At 40.1% G+C, this 19190-nt stretch overlaps 1 protein-coding gene across 3 annotated transcripts in view; it reads left to right on the top strand.

Annotated features, from left to right (window-relative positions):
* The window catches only part of LOC136436428 (carbonic anhydrase-related protein 10-like), a 116838-nt gene that overhangs the window by 53391 nt on the left and 44257 nt on the right, over nt 1-19190 (top strand). For all 3 annotated transcript variants that reach the window (XM_066430412.1, XM_066430411.1, XM_066430413.1), the window contains one exon: nt 8739-8924. In XM_066430412.1, coding sequence (XP_066286509.1) covers nt 8739-8924 — 186 coding nt within the window. The remainder of the gene's footprint in view (nt 1-8738; nt 8925-19190) is intronic.

Raw genomic sequence — 19190 nt, 5'->3', positions numbered from 1 at the left:
GAATCTGTAAGAAAATATATTTTCATGTCGTTCATGTTTTTGGGACGGACGCCGGGACGGGGTGAATTTTTTCTATCATTTTCGTCCCGTTAGTAATGCAAATCGAATCGTGTTGCACAAGAGGCAAAACACTAAAAACGTGGGTCTTGTGGAGTGTTTTGGAGCGGGAAAATGCCGGATATTAGCGGTGCCGAACAGTGTACATCGTCGCGCGCGGGTGACGCTCCGTCAAAACAAATCCGCTGGTGGTCTAGCGCAGCCACCGAAAATAGGCAGAAACACACAGGAGGACTTAGCACCTTCGTTTATGAGGGCAATTGTGAAAATCTTTTGTTACAAATTGTTCGAACATTGAAACATTTGGATTTTTTAATTCAATTTTGAACTGGGTTGATTATGCGCAAGAGTGTAATTTTCAGCGGATATTTTTCGACTGGTTTACATGGAAATGGCACGGAATATCCCATTCTTGCAAGGGGAGGATTCTTTAATTATTTCTTTCAATTTTGAGCTGGAATGATTATGAAAAAGTCCATTTTTTAGCAGAAGTGTATTTGTTAATCAATTAGTGGATATGGTTGTGGACTGGTCCATATTGTGTTGAGGTGCTACTGGAAGACTCAATTTTGGACTGGGGTGATTCATTTTTTTAGTGCAAGTATTTTAGAATGGTCCATTGTTATTTTGGGAGAGTCCATTTTTTGCATGGCGAGGAGTATGGCTAAACATGCTGTATTTGCTCGCAAATGTTGCCTTTCTAGTTGAATCTGATTTGACATATATGTAGCAAATATAATCTATGACTTATCAAAGTATGGAATCTTTATCAATTCTTATGGGAAAATGACTCTTGGACAGAAAGGATTTATCTTCTTACAGATCTTTGTTGTACCCAAGGGTTTGGATATAAATGTTTTTATCTGTTATGAATCCATCATAGTCCCTATTGGGTAATTCTTTGAGATGATCGGTGATGACAGGCTTATCAGAATCAGCCCAATTTCTTGAAGAAAAAGGACCCTTTGATGTGACAAAAAATACAGATAATCCTTCAGGATCAACATTTAATTTGTAATTCGATAGCCCTTGATACTGTGGCCTACTTAGATTATTGAAATCAAGATATTACTAGGTTTTTAGGGATTTGAATTTTAAGAGCTGTGAAAACTGGTGGGAGAAGCCTGATATCATCAACATGGCTGCCACAGTGCATATTTTATGTGATAGGGATGTGATAGGGGATGTGAAACTGTGCTCCCGTAGAAGTAAAGATAGGGCCTACGAAAATAAAAGTTGTGTTTCTGGTTAGGTGTTATGTCCTTGGAAAAGGCACTTAACAACACGACTTTCCTTAAACTCCACCCAGGTGTAAAAATGGCTATGTGACTTTGGTTGGGGAGGTGAAACTGGATACGTGACTTCAGCTGGGGAGGTAACAGGGAGTGGAAAGAGATGGGCTCTGGCTTCCATTACCATGCCCTAGACATAGTCGATAACAACCCACTGCCCCTTCGGCTTCAAAAAGACTATGGGACTACCTTTACATTTCTACACCATGACAAACCAGTGTATAATTTCTCCTGTACAAGTACAAATCCATGCCGAAAAAAGCTGTAACATATCAAAGATACTCTAACACTATTGCAGTGTCCAACTTTACAGTCCCATGAGGGTATGCTCCATACATACCAGTCTGACCCGTTAAAGATAGACTAGCGACCAATATGGGGTAAATCTTTCCTTTGACAGGCAGTGTGAATCAGAGATCAGCTATCGATTTCCTCCAAATTGGGAGAGATAAAGCGAGGCCCGCCCTGCACAGTAATGTCAGACACTGCAGCCGGCAGAGGCTGAGGTGATGCATTAGGACCCTCCAAATGCCAATTAAAGTACAACAAATGCCCAGTGCTGCTGTAGCTGGCATCCACTCAATATTTACTTTGGCCCATTAACATGTCTTTTTCCAAAGATAGAATTAAAGAAAGGCCATGTTTGAAAGCGAGTATATGAGTTACTGTTACAGGACGTGTAACAGTTACTGTACCCATGTCAGTATACTGCAGTGAATAGAACATTTGCAGAGTGTGAAATACAAGCCTGTTTTGAATTTTATCACTTAGATGTCAGGTTGACAATTTTATGTTCCTTTCCAGCAGTGAACCCCAAAAAAGGCTAGGGAGTCGGCAGGATTTTGCTAGGGTCGGTCGGGTAACCGGAAACATAATTTTTTTTCCAAGGCCTAACTAAAATTATGATGTCTGACTAGGACTCATAGACATTGGTAGTACCTCCATCCATGCAGTGAAATCTTAGAGCTTAGCTCTGAGTCCTTCATACGTGTAATAGGAAATGTATCTGATGGCATGTAGAAGGCCTTCACACCATGTATTAGGTACTTGTATCATAGTGTGAGGTTTGATGTACTTGTTTTTCACCCTGTAGTACCCGAGTGTCACGTGACAGCAATTTCCTTACTGTTTCTCTAGCAGGGTTGCTAGCCCTTCCCTTCCATCATGCTCAAGGCCCCTTCTCAAACACGGGACCCCCATTTTACACCCTTTCTGGAGACTAGTGCAGCCCTAAGCAAGATACCCTTCCCAGGATGGAACTGGGGTCTCCCAGTTACCAACTAATTGGAATGAGGAGCTCAACTGTGAGGCTGCTACCAGTTGATCTGGACAACACTTTTTTGATGTACTAAACCACACCTTTATCAGTAAATCAGTCTGCATGCATCTGGGCACCGTAGCTAGCAGCGGGGTTAACATCCTTGGGGTAGATAATTACAGAAGACCCTGTCCATGGTGCTGGAAGTGTTTCCATGTCAAAACATGCTGATGGGATCCCAGATTTAGGAAGATAGGATTCTTATCTTCCCAACCAGGAACGGTGAACTATTCAGTGAACTGTTAAACAGGGATGTTGCAATGTTTCTACCACCTGAAAGGGACAATCCAGAAATGCTTGTCTGTGGGAAGGGTACATCGAAGATATTTAGGCCCCTTTTCCACTACTGCATTGCTTAAGCAACTGTACAGCGACTAAAATTAGCTTTGTGTAACCCTTGATTTTATAATTGGAATATGATGCAAGATGAAACTGTAGGAATTGAAAGACAAAATATGTTCAAACAATCCTTCTTTATTTTTGAAATTCGTTGAACATAATCTGTCAAATCTTTGGTCATTCAGTGGTCACAGCCTCCAGTGGAAATAAAGGGAGTGTAAAAAAAAACCTGAGATCTTTTTTCAACAATGCGCCTCCGAGGTCCCTTTCTAGGCAAACACCTAATACAGGTCCTAGGCAATCTTAGGACTTGTAAAAATATACTCAATTTTTCGGGTTTTACTGTGCATGAATAAACATGAATAGTATTGTTCCAAAGAATAACATAAAAATCCACTGTTTTCTTTGTTTGAATGTCTACCTGTCCGGTAGTATTATTTCGAAAACAGATCTTTTATGTACATGTATTCTCTATCACAATTTGAGGACTCATGTTAGAGGTTGCATAATCAAAATGAATGTTGCAATAGATTTATGATTGACATCTCCTTGAGAGCGATGTGCAAATCGTGATCTATATATATCTAGATACCATGACCTCTACAATACATTCTGGGATTCCAGCATATTACATCACCGTCACCTGTAACAGGAGCACAAATTGATGGAATATTTCCGGTGAAACCGCCCATACCATGGGGTGGGAATGCTTTTAACAGCACTTCCGCTGTCTCCTATTTCATTTCAGATCAATTCTTTACAGCAGGATGGATTCATTAATAGGAAGTAACAGATAGTGGTGAAAGTGGTGTTTTAACCTTATCTCTTCTAGTCACTAGGGTCCATTTGTTACTTCCTAAAAACCACCCTCTGAAGACATGAGAATTCAACAGAATGCTATATTCTTGGACGATTTGCCCTTATAGGTAATGCACTTTCAGATTCACATCTACTTGTAGGAAGTACATTTATAGTACTGTTGTACCACGGTAATAGCTTTTGAATTGTGCTGGAAAAATCTGATAATTTTGATCAAAAATCAATTTCTGCAGTTACATTCACTGTCTGATTATGATGTTTTGAGGATTTTCAGCAATCTTATGTCTTAACAGAAGATCAATAACAATTTACCGCAAATTGTCCTCTAAGAAGATAGCTGAAATTTGCAAGTGAAAGCCATCACTGTCCAAGAATGCCCTAAACCTTGTTAACTTACTACATTAGGACTGTGACCAGACCCATAAGCAAAATACATTTTATAAATTCCACCCCAAGTATAGCATGCAGGTCGAATATGAATTTGAAGTATATTAGATTTTACAGTTAAAGCAATTATTTATAATCATATAAAAAGTTCTATTTCCTTGCTCCTTGTACATTACCAGTAATGCACATTTGTTGAAAGTGCTGACACAATGCTGTTGATTTCATTAGTCTGAAATGGAAGTGTCAAATTCTGCATATGCCTGCATGAACAGACAAGTTTTCCCACTAGATGGCAATCAGCACCTGAACCCCTACAGTAACTGCAAACATCACAGGATATAGCATGCATTGTAATACCGCAAGGGGCATATTGTTTATGAATTATTCATTCTCAAAGCTGTATTTGAATTGCATCAAATGGTTGTGACAAGTTCAGCATCAGGGTTCAATACAAGTCGGGAAGCCAGGAATTGCTGTGTTTTCAAGCCTATGATTTTGTTGAGTTTTATAGCGGAATGGAGGAAACAGATGGAATGTTGCAAATTGGGAGTGAAGTTTTTTTGTATCAGGCCATGTTGATTTGATTATATGGATGACGTCCTCTGGGTACCTTCAAAATGATACCAGAATTCAAAGAAAAAAAAGTGGGATAAAAAACAAAGTTGCCTTCATCAGGCATGAAATCTAATAAGTACGTGGTCAGGAAGGTTGAAGACACATAAGATGGTACATTCATAACGATCAATAGATTCTTTATTTTTGTTCCTTAATTTACATCTTCTCCTTTGACTTTGGAAGACCTGGCTCATAGTATCCATTTTTCAAAATGTTTTATAAAATCTTAAGCATATATTTGGCAAGCTCATTGCTATTTGCAGCTTCTTTCTAGCATATATGATTTAAAAGTATGCATATGGTCACAATTATTTTTTGGAAATGAAAATTGATGCACACATCGATATCATCCATATAATCATTAGTGACCATAACATAATTAGCATCCCTCTTGGTCACTCAGTATGGGAGTGCAGACACTCACACTACCAGACTGTTTCTCACCTTTTACCTGACAGAGGTCAGCAAATTTTATTGAGAGGAAAGCCTGGAAGCCCTTCATGGTTTTCAAATGTAGTCCACATCACTTTTAGACTAGATGAGAGATGGTCAGTCACAGAAAGGTTTAGTGCATAGGTACAAGTATGTGTATATAATCCTACTTGAAGATGCTTGAAATGACAGTGTTTTAGTTTGTGAGGGGATTGTCTGATTGTGTATTTTAAGTCGAAGATTATGTTATGCGATGATAATGAAGACTAATAAAAGCCTCTAGCAAATCAATTGTTATGTCTTTTTTGCCACATTTGATTTTCTTTTTCTTTTGTTTGTTTCTTACCATCCTGGCAAATGAAGTATCTTCGACATATTGAAGTGAAAATGAAGTAAAACAATATTTTTCACAGTTTAATAGCAACATCATTTAGTTCCTTTTTTCAGCTTATATCCTAACTACATCATCAAAAATGTCTACATTTTGATACAACTGCATCAAATTGAACATTTCTCTACCAGGAAGCAACAAAACTCACATAAATTCCCATCAAAATTCCATACAGGCGACCAAAAGTAGTAATTCTGATCTGATCTGAAACCCCTGAAAGCCAAGCTTTGATGCATATCCATAGTGTGGACTTTGAGACTCTTCTATATTCCATTTGTCACGGTAATGAATTTAACATATCAGGCCTGTGGGTACTTCTCAGTGGTGTGCTTGTTACTTCCCTTTAATGGCTACCAGGTGGTGATGGCCCGTGGATAATGGATGCTACGGACAAATAGTCTAGCTATAGTAATCCCCGTTGATACACCGTATATCCGTGTATTAGAGAATCTCCCAGTAGAGGACCTAAATCTCCCATTACCACATGATCATTGTGGATAATACGTCACAGGAAATAGCGTAGTTGACTGTAAGGTAGAATCATTTATGGAGATGTTGTGGCAATGGTATAATTTACAACTTAGGGATGTTTTCCCAATCTTGTAGAGAACCTAAACCTTGCATTACCACATAATCATTGCGGATAATTTGTCACAGGGAATAGCTACTTCCCCCAAGTTGACTGTAAGGTAGAATAATCTATCGAGATGTTGTGGTGATCGTATAATTTACAACTTAGGGATGTTTTCCCAATCCTGTAGAGAACCTAAACCTCGCAGTACCACATGATCATTGTGGATAATTTGTCACAGGGAATAGCCAAGTTCTCAAGTTGAGTCTGTAAGGTAAAATAATCTATGGATATGCTATGGCGATTGGATAATTTACAGCTTAGGGATGTTTACCCAACTCTGTAGAGAACCTAAACCTTGCATTACCAGTGATGATCATTGTGGATAATTCGTCACAGGGAATAGCCATTAGTTCCCTCAAGTTGACTTTAAGGTAAAGTCATCTATGGAGATGTTGTGGCAATCGTATAATTTACAAGTTAGGGATGTTTTCCCAATCATGTAGATAACCAAGACCTTGCATTACCACATGATCATGTCGCAGGGAATAGCCGACTTCCCATAAGTTGACTATAAGGTAAAACCATCTATACATGGAGATGTTATGGAGATCGTATAATTTACAACTCAGGAATGTTTTCCTCATAAGGTGGTTACGGAGATAGCCTGAAGATGCGGCAAATGTTCTGTATCCTGAGCCCCTGCTGATAAAGATGATGACACTGCACATCTAGTAATCCTACTTCCTATGGATGAGGCCTTGTGTCGTGACATTGACCTCAAAACCGGTCAAAGTCTACGCATAACAGCTTCCTTCTCCTGCTGTGCATTGCGATAAAGAACTGTGAATTTTCTTATCATATTTTAGGTTTATGGTACCAAATATCTTGGCTGCATCATGATAACAATAGCCCTTAATATTATTGTATTTTTCATTATCATATGTGTTGCTTGTACTTGCAATTAGCCCTCGGGCATGTATTTACAATAAACTTTGGTAATAATTAAATCCTATGTGTGTTGACCATCCTATGTGTGTTGCTGATCATGAATTAGCCCTATAGGGAGTATGATTGGGCACAGCCCCCCTATAGGCTAATGAATACAGCATTTGTCCTTAGAGGGGGGTCGCAGTATCTACCATTATTCTTCACACTGATGGAATACATTTCTGACTGACTGGGAAAGGAAATGTATCAGAAGGAGTGATACAGACTGGTGTGAGATCGGTCATGCCTGCTCTATCTTGTGTGCGGGGGGATTTTGGTTATCTCTGCAGTGTTCTCACCAGGATTTTTTCACAGCGTAGGGGTCAGGTACAGAAGGCCAACTTTGTGCGGCGCAAGTCACTCGCGGAGTGCCAAAGACATGATAACGGTTGGTAGTCTGGCATCTTCCCGCACAAAATTTTGAAATTCATAACCAAATAATAAACTATTTCCTGCATTTTGAGGGATAAATTTTGTGAAGACAAGTTTTTCCTCGGTCACATCCTCATTCTAAAGCCAAATATGAACTTTTTATTAGACTTATGAAGGTTCTTCCCAGAAAGAAACACCCCTATGCTCATTGAAACACGGCATCGGGGTCAGATCACAGCATCGGGGGTCCAGATCACAGCATCGGGGGCCGCTATGCTGAAAAGGCCTGGCGAGAACACTGCTCTGTCATGATAGTTCACCATCCATCAGGTGCCTTCCACCAGGCCCCATCTACATGTAGTTAGGAAGGCAGCAGACTTCTGAAATTCATAAGGAAAGAATGAATAAGTGTAGGATTACTTATAACTAATAAGATTGTATGGTTCAAAGTACTACCTTCGGATACAAAAGCAATGTGTCCTGTTAGAAACAATGGCAGTGACTAGAGGTGGGTACCAGTATTGTATATTTCTTCGGAAAAAAAATCAGTGGACTGCTTTTGGGACCGATTAGAAAATTCACAGTACCAGGCTACCAGCAGGCAGTCACATAATAATGTTACTGGTCTAAGAAAATAACAAAACCGAGCAAATTTAGCTAGCCATTGTTACTTTCTTTCGAAGGTGTTAGCTGTGATTCATATCCAGAAACACTTACAGGATGAATCAACAAATGTTTTGTTACATCTGTTTCCTCTCTGCATATTAGTTGCTTGTGCATTGAATATATTCAAATATTCGAGTATATAATGATATACAATTTGAACATAATTTGTAGGACTCAGAGACCTGTACTTGCAATGTGTCTTGCTCTCCAAACATAAAGTACTGCTACACTACTATAATCAGGTACAGGTCCAGATTCTTGCTGCAGAATAAATAAAACATTTCTCTCTCTACCCCCTCCCACCCCCAGATAAATGGCACACTGCTTAACAGGGGTCATGACCTGACCTTCCAGGTGGACCACCTGCAACTTGATGATGATGATGATGTTGATGCAGCCGCTGGCTGATCGTTCAATGCTTAACAATGCAAACCCTTGCTGTTAATTAAACCAACATTCTTTCTCTGTTGCCCCCCCCCCCTCCCCCAGATGAACGGCACACTGCTCAACACGGGTCATGACCTGACCTTCCAGGTAGACGACCGTAATCGTGTGAACCTGACTGGTGGGCCGCTCAGCTACCTGTACAGGCTGCAGGAGTTGAGACTCCACTACGGAAGCATCGACTCCCAGGGCTCCGAGCACAGCGTGGACGGGTACAGCTTTCCTGGAGAGGTGAGAAAACAACTTCTTAAGAACATAGAGAACTAAACTGTTACGCTCTCTTCATTTGACCCTCATGACCTCAATGGAAAGTGACCTGCAGGTCGATTTGAGATTCTTATGAATAAACAAAGGTTCAAACAAATAAACAAACAAACAAATACACAACGAATAGAATCTGTGGTGAGGCATCTGCCATCTTTCTTCAGCTCTGAAGGTATTCACGTGACCTGGCAGTCAAAGGTCAAACAGCTCTGGTGACTTGAGGATGTTGTAGATGGGGGGATGGGGGTCGTGGCCTTGGTCGCAAGAGAGTCTCATTAGCATACAACATTGCCTTGCCTTCTTCTTCACTACACCAAGCCCATAGCCACACCCACCTCCATCAAACAGTAGAAATGCAGCACAAAAACATAAAGATACAACTATTTTATGGATATTCAGATACTCTCTCATTGAACAAAATTCTTTGGATACAACTTACTGGTCACAACTGGAGATATTTTAGGAAATTAGCTAAGTGATTTTCGTGGTAGATTTGGCCATCCTTGATAAGACTATCTTCCAAGAAGAAAGACAAACTTGTAAAAACAAATGATTATTATCATCTTTTCCCCATGACGCAAAGGCAATGCAGTTGTTATCCAAATAAACATCTTATTGTTAAGCTGAGTATTACATTTCTGCTCTATTTACACCATGCAAGATACCATAAAGATAAGTTACCAGATTGACACTTTTGTCATTCTCTCCTTGGTGCTGAAAACATTACTATTCTGATTAAAAGAAACTAGCTATTCTGATTAAAGGAAAGCTGTCCAACTTTCAAGATCTTGCATATGGATCTTTTGTACACGAGAGCAATTCTGATCTTTAACAGCAAATGAATCTAAATTTGACTCAGTTTTATTTATTCAGTTTTATTTAGTTTCAAACTGTCATGTGCATTTGTATGAGAATAAGATGGGATGCCACTCTGTGCCAAAATCACCAAGTATGGGGTAATGTTTTTTATGTATGTGATGTTTGTATGTATGTTATGTTTATATGTATGTAATATGTGGTTTACCAGCATAACTCAAGAATCTATGAATGGATCGTCATGAAACTTAGTTTGTGGTATAGTCACGTCCTATCAAAGAAATGATTTGATTTTGGGCTTCCTGGCGGCTTTCCTTGGTACAGCAGAACGCCTGGTTCTAATATCTGGTCCATTTGTTTGTTCGGTAATCAGTGAAGGAATTACAGATACTGTTGAGAAGTTGTTTCAAAATGTAATCCCAGCAACCATCTTTAATCTCTTGTAACACATCAACAGAGAATAGAGCAATTACGCTGTGAACTAATGATGCTATTACCGGATCTTTAGTGAAGTACCTGTAGATGTTACATGCTGGTGATTTCCCAAGTGTATTCGAGTCCCTGATAGGAATCCTCTGCTAGTGCTTCCTCATGACATGTAATTCAGTTTCATCATTGTCAACTTAAAAACATGTCAATACACACAGTAGATAAGAGCATAATGAGCTTCAAAAGACTGTAACAGATTGATCCTTTGAATTTTTTAATTGGAGGTAATCTTATTTTGTGTGTTATGCTCTAGTTTACTTGCAATTTCCTGCAGTATGCAGTGATTAATGTTCAGATTAAAGCCCTTTACTTGGACCATGTGTTCCCTGCTTTCACCTTGGAATGTATCCAAGAACAATTTGTAACCTTGATGAAGTTAAGTAGATGGACAAATCAAACACTTCCTGTATTAGATCCAATCTTGCGATAGTGAAAATTCCTTTTAGATATTCCTCCATCTAAATCCTGATCCACATTCTTCCCAAAATCTATTTTTAATGTTTTTTGGGTCAATTTGTCCCCGTATAGAAAAATCGTACAGTACCATCAATAACTTTTATTACAGTTATTCCTGTTAGCAAACCAACCTTCCTGATAGTCAAGAATGTTTGTTGAAACTAAACCTAAATGTTGAAGGCCCTAAATAGTATACTGTAAATCGATTTGAGTTTGCTGGGATTCAGTTTTGAAGATTGAAGGTAAAAAATGGAGCATTTGTGGTTGTTTCAAGTTTGTGGTTAAAACAAGGGGGTAGGTGGGCAGACAAGCATCATCACGATAGTTTTGCGGTGAAATCTTCATCCTGAAGATTAAACCAAAGAGAAAATGTCAACATTTACTGTATCACATGCTGCGTATGCAAATGTATCACACAGTCACAGGTCTTTACACTCACCAGGTGGTATAATACACAGCCTAATGCTTCAGCTGGATTCTCTAAAACAAAAGACAGGGCCCATTTCCCTGCCAAGCTAAGACCCCCTAGGGGGCATCACTGTGCTGATGTGCCCAATATTACCCACCATTCATTATCCCCTACCATGCCGCCATAAGGCATAGGGAATAAGATGCTATGTTTCTGGTTACCCCACTGATTGTAGCAAAAACCTGCTGGCCCTAGACTTTTCCTGAGGGGGTCGACTGCTGTCACGGGGCATTTTCAATCTGAGTGATCAAATTTTCAAAATAGAATTCCAAGCTAGTAGTCTTGATAATTTTCTTACAAACTTCCTGTATTTCATATTCTGTTAACAGATTAAGGTTTTGAACAGTTAATGTAAGAATGTGTGGTAAACATTGTACTTCTTTCATCATAAATATACTTGTGTTTGTAGTACCGGTAAGTTGTACAATGTACATCTGCATATTGACGTTGAATATACCAATTTTACAATTCAAATTTCATTTTATTTTATTAGAATTACAACAGTGCTATACACGTGAGACACAGGCAGCTATTGCTGGTGTTGTGACCCACACACTTAATATACCCGTTTTTACACTTGGGTGGAGTGAGGAAAGTCGTGTAAAGTGCCTTTTTCCCAAGGGCACAAGGTCGGTGGCATCAGGGGATTCAAACCCAGGGGTAGCTGGATAACTTCGGGCAAAGTTTTTTTTAAAAAAAGGAAGAAAAATGAAGAGAATCCCTACCTACCGATCACATTTTTTTCAGGACTGTAATCAAAAACACAACAGTAATTTTCCTCGGCCTAATCAACTCCCTCCAGCTTTATATCCCTGCTACCATCTTCTGCCTGGCTGCTTGGGTGTAGTGTTGCAGCCGTGCAAAACCCTGTCCTCTGGGGTGTTTCCTAACACCATATCTTCTACACACCTCTAATCACTTTAACTCCCATTAGGAATATAATACCTGTATCAATCTTATAAGCAGCCCTGGAGGTAGGACAGGCTGATAAACTGTTAGGCCATGATGTGGTGGTTATCTTGCCATGGTAGATGGCTAGTCTGTGGAAGTGTGCCATATCTCAAACTGGGGAGGGGGGTGGATTTGCAGTTCCAGGCAAAAAGTTCAGAGAGAAGGTAAAACAGAAAAGTTTTCCAGTACAGCTCCCTTCCCTGCAATAAAGCTGTAAGTTTTAAATTCATCTATTTCTCCTTTAATTATGTTTACCTTCACAGAAAGGAAAGTTTACATATTGTTTTTGCTCCCTTTAGTCTTCATTCACTCCAAACAAGTGAGGTCAATGACCTGGACCAAATGGGTGTCACCATCATGATGGTTACTGATGAAATAGCAGACAGCCTGTGGTGTTTGATTATGTAGTAAGTGGCAGGACAGAGCTGGCGGGACTGGTTGCCACAAAATGTATTTGAGTAAGAATAGAGTTGAAGTTTGTTAGGCTAGACCATGTGAAGGTAAACATTATGTTTTTCCTACCTCTAGTTTGTTTTACATATTGAAAATTGCCTTTCTTCGGACACTGATAAAAACAGATTGCGACAAAGATGGAGTGGAACAATCCAAATGCCAGGAGTTCAGTGATGAGCCCAACCCATCAAAATTAACTAACAGTCCTCAGTAGGCAGATTACAGCTCATTACAAGGTACACCAGAGGACCATACCTCATGGCTGATGCTAATAATTAGGGTAAAGAATGACCCTCAGCTGTCCACAGGCCTAAATATGTCAAAAACTAAAGGTCAGTAAGTGATGTATATACTTCCTCCTTTGTGCTGTAATCAAAGGTAGATAAAAAATTGTGTGCTCGTGCCCAGAGAGGGGATGGTATAGGTCAGAAGGAGGGATGTCCCTGTACATGTAGCTCTTAACTAGTTAGCTGGGAGACCCGGTTCAATCCTGGGAAGGGCATCTCGGCTTGGGCTGAACCCATCTTTCAGAAGGGAAGTAAAATGGGGGTCCTGTGTTTGAGGAGGTGCCTCAAGCATGTTAAAAGGGATGGACTGGTAGCGTCTCCCTACTACAAATATATCCTGCTACTGAAACAATGGAGAAACTTGCTGCCCTATGTGCCACTAGGCATTACCAGGGTCTGAACAAATGAATGATAGGTCAGAGTGACTTCAAGCTGTAAGTTTGACTGTGCTGTGAAAGAAGCAAATGTCGCAAGGATTGATAATCACTGATCATCCAAGGGGTCAAAGGGTGACAGCATACAATCCTTTTCCCTCTATCCTAGCTGTGATCTTGTGGCTAGCAATCTTGCTGCTGGATATCAAGGTCAAGGGTTCAATTCCCGGGCTGTTGATCAGATTTCTAAATCCTGATATTGAACTCCACTGTTTGGGGCTGCAGTTCTTAAGTGAGGACACTACAACTTGTAATGGTTTAGAGTCACAACTAAGCGAGCATGCAAATTGTATTTGATAAGCCTCCACACTTCTCAAAGAATGAGTTAGTGATGATGGCTTAAACAGATTTGTTTTTGCACAGTATCATCTAACCAAACTGGAGAGCAGAAAATGTGTTTTACAAAATGTTACAGTTTACCAGCTTACAATTTGCAATTAAGGCTTAGATTGCCATCAAGTACTAGTATACAGTAGGGTCATCCTCACTAGATAGCTTTAAACTATGCTTGTAGTCAGATGTGCAAAGGTTGGGTGTGACCAGTCGTTCAGTATGATATAACCAGCTGTTGTCACGCCGCGTGCTTGCAAAGCTGGTGTTTTACACCGAAGGGTGGTTATACTGGCTATACAGGTACAGAAGCTGGTGTGTCATGCCGAAGGGCAGTTATACCTGTATACAGATACAGATTCAGATAGTGCGGAGTTTGTGAGTGTTGATGGGAGGACAGGTGCACAGATGGGTCAGGTAATTCCTGAGGGACAATCCTAAACAGGACACGTCACCTGTAGCTGTACAGTACTTCCTGTGTGGGACCACACGGTATGTATCATCCTCACTACTAAACACACTAAGGCCACAGTGACTTGATCATATGGATTACATCTGCATGTGTATCAATTTTTGTCTGTTTCCAAAAAAAGTTTCTGACCATACTGTAAATTGTACAAAGAAGCTGCAAAATTTGGAAATGTATTTGGTAAGGCCACACCAATCTTATTTGTTGATTCTCAGATTTTTTAAAGAAAAGAATTGGAGCGACAGGGCAAATAGTATGGGGTGAAGATAAGGGTTTACCTTACACAAAGAATATTAAAAGAGGATTATTCAAGTTTCAGCTTTTTACGGCTCATTTTATGCAATGAACCCCTTTCTTTGATCTAGTACAGTATAATTTCATTTCATTCATCTCTTTTGGTGGCTATTGAGTTTTACAACTGAACAAATAGTAAAATACTGCATAAAAATTTGTGAATGGGAATAGTGACCCAATTTTTTTAAAAATAGGACAGGCGATTCCAAGAAGCAACAAAAAAACTGGTGTGGCCTAAATGGAAAAAAAAATCGGAAAATCAATACTGAATGCCTCTTTTCCTATCATAATATTTTTGCCTTGTGTATCAGTGCAAATAGGCTTAAAAATGTATTTCTAGCCCTAAACAACGTCTTTCAAATTCAAAGAAAAAATATAGAAGAACAAAAATATAGCATTTATGTTTAGCATTCAATGTTCTGTGTGTTAAGTCATTTGTCTAACCTTCCTGGCCACTTAGATTTCATAATGACGACAACTTTTTTTGCCCAACTTTTTCTTTCGTGCACGCTCAATTTTGGGTTGGCCGGAGGATGTCATCCATATAATCAAATCAATAATGGTACTAATGGCTAAAATAATCACCCTAATGACATCTTACTGCTCATACAGGGGAAATGAAAATGATGAATTATTAAATCAGGGTCTAAATTGGCATAATTGATTCAGGAAGTGGGTTTTTGAGGAGAGTGTCTGTCACTTTTGATTCAGAGTTTTGAATGTTTCCTGTCAAACTAGGTCATCACCTGGTCATAACCTCACTTTTGAGCTATACTTTGGTCCTAGTCAAACCTTTTCAAGAAGGTTACATGACTGTGTAAGTATATGGGTGTCTGTGTTTGTGAACAGCATAACTTGAGAAGTCGTAGATGGATTTTTTATGAAAATAATTCAGTTTGTTGGAAGATGTTAGCAAAGGGAAGAAATGATAATTATTTAATTTTGGGCCCCTTAGTGGCTTTCAGCAGTACTACAGTGGAACTTCCAGTTTGATATCTTGTGTTCTAGACATACTATGGTCATGATCTTTGAGAGGTAAATACATGTAGCTCGTGTTAGATTTGTACTTTGAATTCTTTTTGGCAAAGAAATCCATTAGTTTTACATGTCGGCCTCCTTAAAGATTCAATGTGCAAAATTACAACACTGTCTTCACTTGCAAGTAATTTTGTAGCATCATCATATTGTGACAAAAAGTAAACAATAAATCAAACAAAACTAAAGACACAATTGAAAACTAGTTTTTAAAGGTGGAAAATACATGCAAGTAAGAAATGTACCCAAAGGTGATATACAAATGTCATAATAACGGTGAAAAGAGGCATCCTTCCTAAGAGCCGGCAACCACTCAAATTTGTTCCCTGGTTTGAACTTTGACTTCAAGAGAGCCATTTCTGTGTTTGTCCTGTTTTCCAATTTGTCACACATGGACACAACTGCTGTGTTGCTCCCTGTGGTAGTTTGTTCCAGAAAGATGCCAATGTTAAAAGGGCAGCACTAAAGAGAGGTGGAGCAACATTGCAGTTACTCCCTGGTGGCCATAACTAAAGCAAGGGAAGTCGAGAAGCTTTTATCAGGCTCTTTCATTACTGCACCTGCGAGAGTTGGCCACAAATAAAATCAATAAAGTCGACAAGGCTAAAGCAGAATATAAGGTCCCAGGTCAAGAAAGGGTAATGAGTAACTTGGGAGGAGGTAGGATAATCTGAAGGCCTCATAGCGGGGCCTTTAAGTTGTAGTCCAGTGTCTACAGATCTGGTTCATGTTTGTGCTTTTCATTCCATCAGAATCCTTTTACATAATTCTGCTACATGTATCTGCTAACATCGTGGTCACAGTTGTCGTAGGTCGTCTTACAATTTTGATGCTGTAGAATTTTCAAGCAGGCTGTGGCAGAATCATCTGTTGACAAGGATCTATGACAGCCTTTTATGTAACAAGACAGTTGAATTTGAGAACACTAATCATAGGACGATTGCATACGTATATGACCTGACTCTATGTTCGTCCTTTTTTTAACCCTTACTCACTTACTCACTCATGACCCATGACCTCAGTGGTCGTAGGGGCGTCATGACAGCCAGCCGCAATGATCCGTGCCCATCCTGTTCTGTCCTCGGCCTCTCTGATCAGCTGTGCAGTGCTCAGGTCAGTCCATGTCTTAATGTTGTCCAGCCAGGTCTTCTTTGGCCTTCCTCGTTTCCTCCCTCCTGCTACTGTGCCTTGCAGAATGGTCTTGGCAAGTGTGTTGTGTCGGCATACGTGTCCGAACCACTTCAGCTTCCGGCGCTTGACCGTCGACAGGAGTGTTGGATGTCTGCCGCAGACAGCCTCTACCTCCCTCCGTACCGAGTCGTTAGTCCTCCGTTGCAGGTAGGAGATGCCAAGGATCTTCCGTAGGCATCTCATCTCGAAGGCTTCTATGCGGCGCTCTGTTTCGGCCGTTGTGGTCCAGCTTTCGCAGCCATAGAGAAAGATGGAGACAACAAGTGACTGGTAGAGGTTGATCTTAACTGGCAGGCTGATGTTCTTGCTCTGCAGGATGGGCCTGAGTTTAGCAAGTGCTGCTGTAGCTTGTGCAATCCTTGCTTTGATTTCCTGAGTGGAAGTCCCGTCCCTGTTAAGGATGGAGCCAAGGTATTTGAAGAATTCCACGTCTTCGAGGACTTCGCCACCCATGGACACCGTTGTTGTTGCGCCTGGTTCTTGGCTGTTGACCATGCCTTTGCTTTTGGATGTGCTGACGTCCATGCCATAAGCGGTGCTTCTACTCTCCACCCGGGTTGATAGCTCTTGATGTTCATCTTCAGGTCCAGCCATCAAGTCTATGTCGTCAGCAAAACGAAGGTTGGAAAGTTGTCTTCCCCCAATGGAGATAGATGATTCAAAGTCTGTCAGGGCTTCTTGCATGATGTTTTCTAAGAATACGTTGAAGAGAGCTGGCGAGAGAAGGCACCCTTGTCGAACTCCAACTGTAGTTCTGAAGAAATCACCGAGTTGGTTGTTGTGGAGGACTGCACTGGTTGCATTGTCGTAAAGTGACTTGATGATGGCCACCAGAGACTCGTCTATGTTGTAGTCTCTCATAACCTTCCAGAGGCCCTCTTGCCACACCCGGTCGAACGCCTTCTTGAAGTCTATAAAGTTGTGCCGTATCTCCCTTTGGTGTTCTAGATGTTTCTCCACCAGCAACCTGATGTTGAAGATTTGTTCGGTGGTGCTCCTTCCGGCCCTGAAGCCCGCCTGTTCTTCTGTGAGTATTTCCTCGACTTTGGGCTTGAGTCTGTTGAGGATGACACGTAGCATGACTTGCTCGGATGGCTGATTAGGCTGATGGTGCGGTAATTCTGGCAGAGTCGCAGGTTGCCTTTCTTGGGTAATGGAATGATCAGAGATTGGGTCCATTCCTTTGGCCATTCTTTCTTCTCCCAGATCTGTTGGCAAAGTGCGGTTAACACCTTTACCATAGCCGGTCCACCGTGCTTAATGAGTTCTCCCGGGATATTGTCAACACCTGGAGATTTCCCTGATTTTAAGGTGCGGATTGCTTCCTCAACCTCGCTTGGCAAGATTTCAGCTTCTTCCTCATCGTCTCCCTGTCTGGGCTGGTTGTCCCCTAGGATGGAAACGTCTGGGTTCAGTTTGTAGTTGTAAAGCTCGTGGCAGTACTCTTAGATTTAACCCTTAGCACACTGAAATAAGCCATTTGGCAACCAATTTCCTATTGGTTACAGAGTTAGGCAGTAGGGAGCAGGTTTTAAAAAAAAGGTTTCTTTTGTTGCGTGAAAAGTTGACAGAATCGTCAAAATGTCACAAATTAAAGCATGGTCAATAGTCTTATCAGTACAATTGCCAATAAAAAAACATGTCAAGCACTGCATGGTAACAAGTAAATACAAAAGAAAGTGGAACACATTATCTGAAAGATTGTGATGGTTTGTTGTATCCTATGTTAATGGCACACTTGTTACTTTTAGTCCACTCCAATAGATATAATAACAAAAGAACAAAAGTTTAACCAAGATGGCATCAATTCAAGATATAAGTACTGATTTGTGCAAAAATACAATTACTAAATTTTGTCATCAGAAATATGTGGAAGCAATAATTTGAAATTGCAGATGTCACCTGCCTTTTTCACGTTAGATGAATACTGAATACTGTGATTTGAAAAACACACAAGCTAAAGCTGTCAATTCCACTGTAGTATAAGTTTGTGTGCTTGCCAACTTTATGCAGTTTTCCTGTGAATTTTTGCCAGACATGGCTTTTATGAACAGTGTTTCACTCAACTTTTAAGAATGATGGCGCATTTTGTGATCACTCAAGTTTGAAAATGTAATTCCTAGGTTTAACAATAATTTTGATTGTGTGTTGGTATGACTTGTCGTAGAGATGCGAAATAAAAATTGTGACGGGAAGTCACTCTCTCATTGATTGAACTGTTAATAGCCATGCTACCATTGGTTTAACTTCTAACAGTGATGGACAGTAAGGATCGGCCTATTGGAGTGGACATAAACCTTACCATCATGCCAACAATGCTATGTGTGACACTAGCTATCATGGAAATGATGTTATCCTGAATTTATTTCAGCTAAGTTATGAGAGATATCCCAAGAAAGCATGGTGTGCATGAAATTGTGGTTATCAATTGAAAGCAGTAACTTCCTTTTACACATACAGTACATTGTAGATGTGCCAGAAATCCTACATAAAGGCCTGTGAAATTGGAAAACAGAAACTATATCCATCCCTAATGCTTTATCATTGCTGTTTATCTGC

This window comes from Branchiostoma lanceolatum, chromosome 6 (genome assembly GCF_035083965.1).
Source record: "Branchiostoma lanceolatum isolate klBraLanc5 chromosome 6, klBraLanc5.hap2, whole genome shotgun sequence".
In the NCBI taxonomy this organism is placed as follows: Eukaryota; Metazoa; Chordata; class Leptocardii; order Amphioxiformes; family Branchiostomatidae; genus Branchiostoma; species Branchiostoma lanceolatum.
The sequence above is the reverse complement of the archived record's forward strand: the minus strand, read 5'-3'. Positions and strand labels throughout refer to the sequence as shown.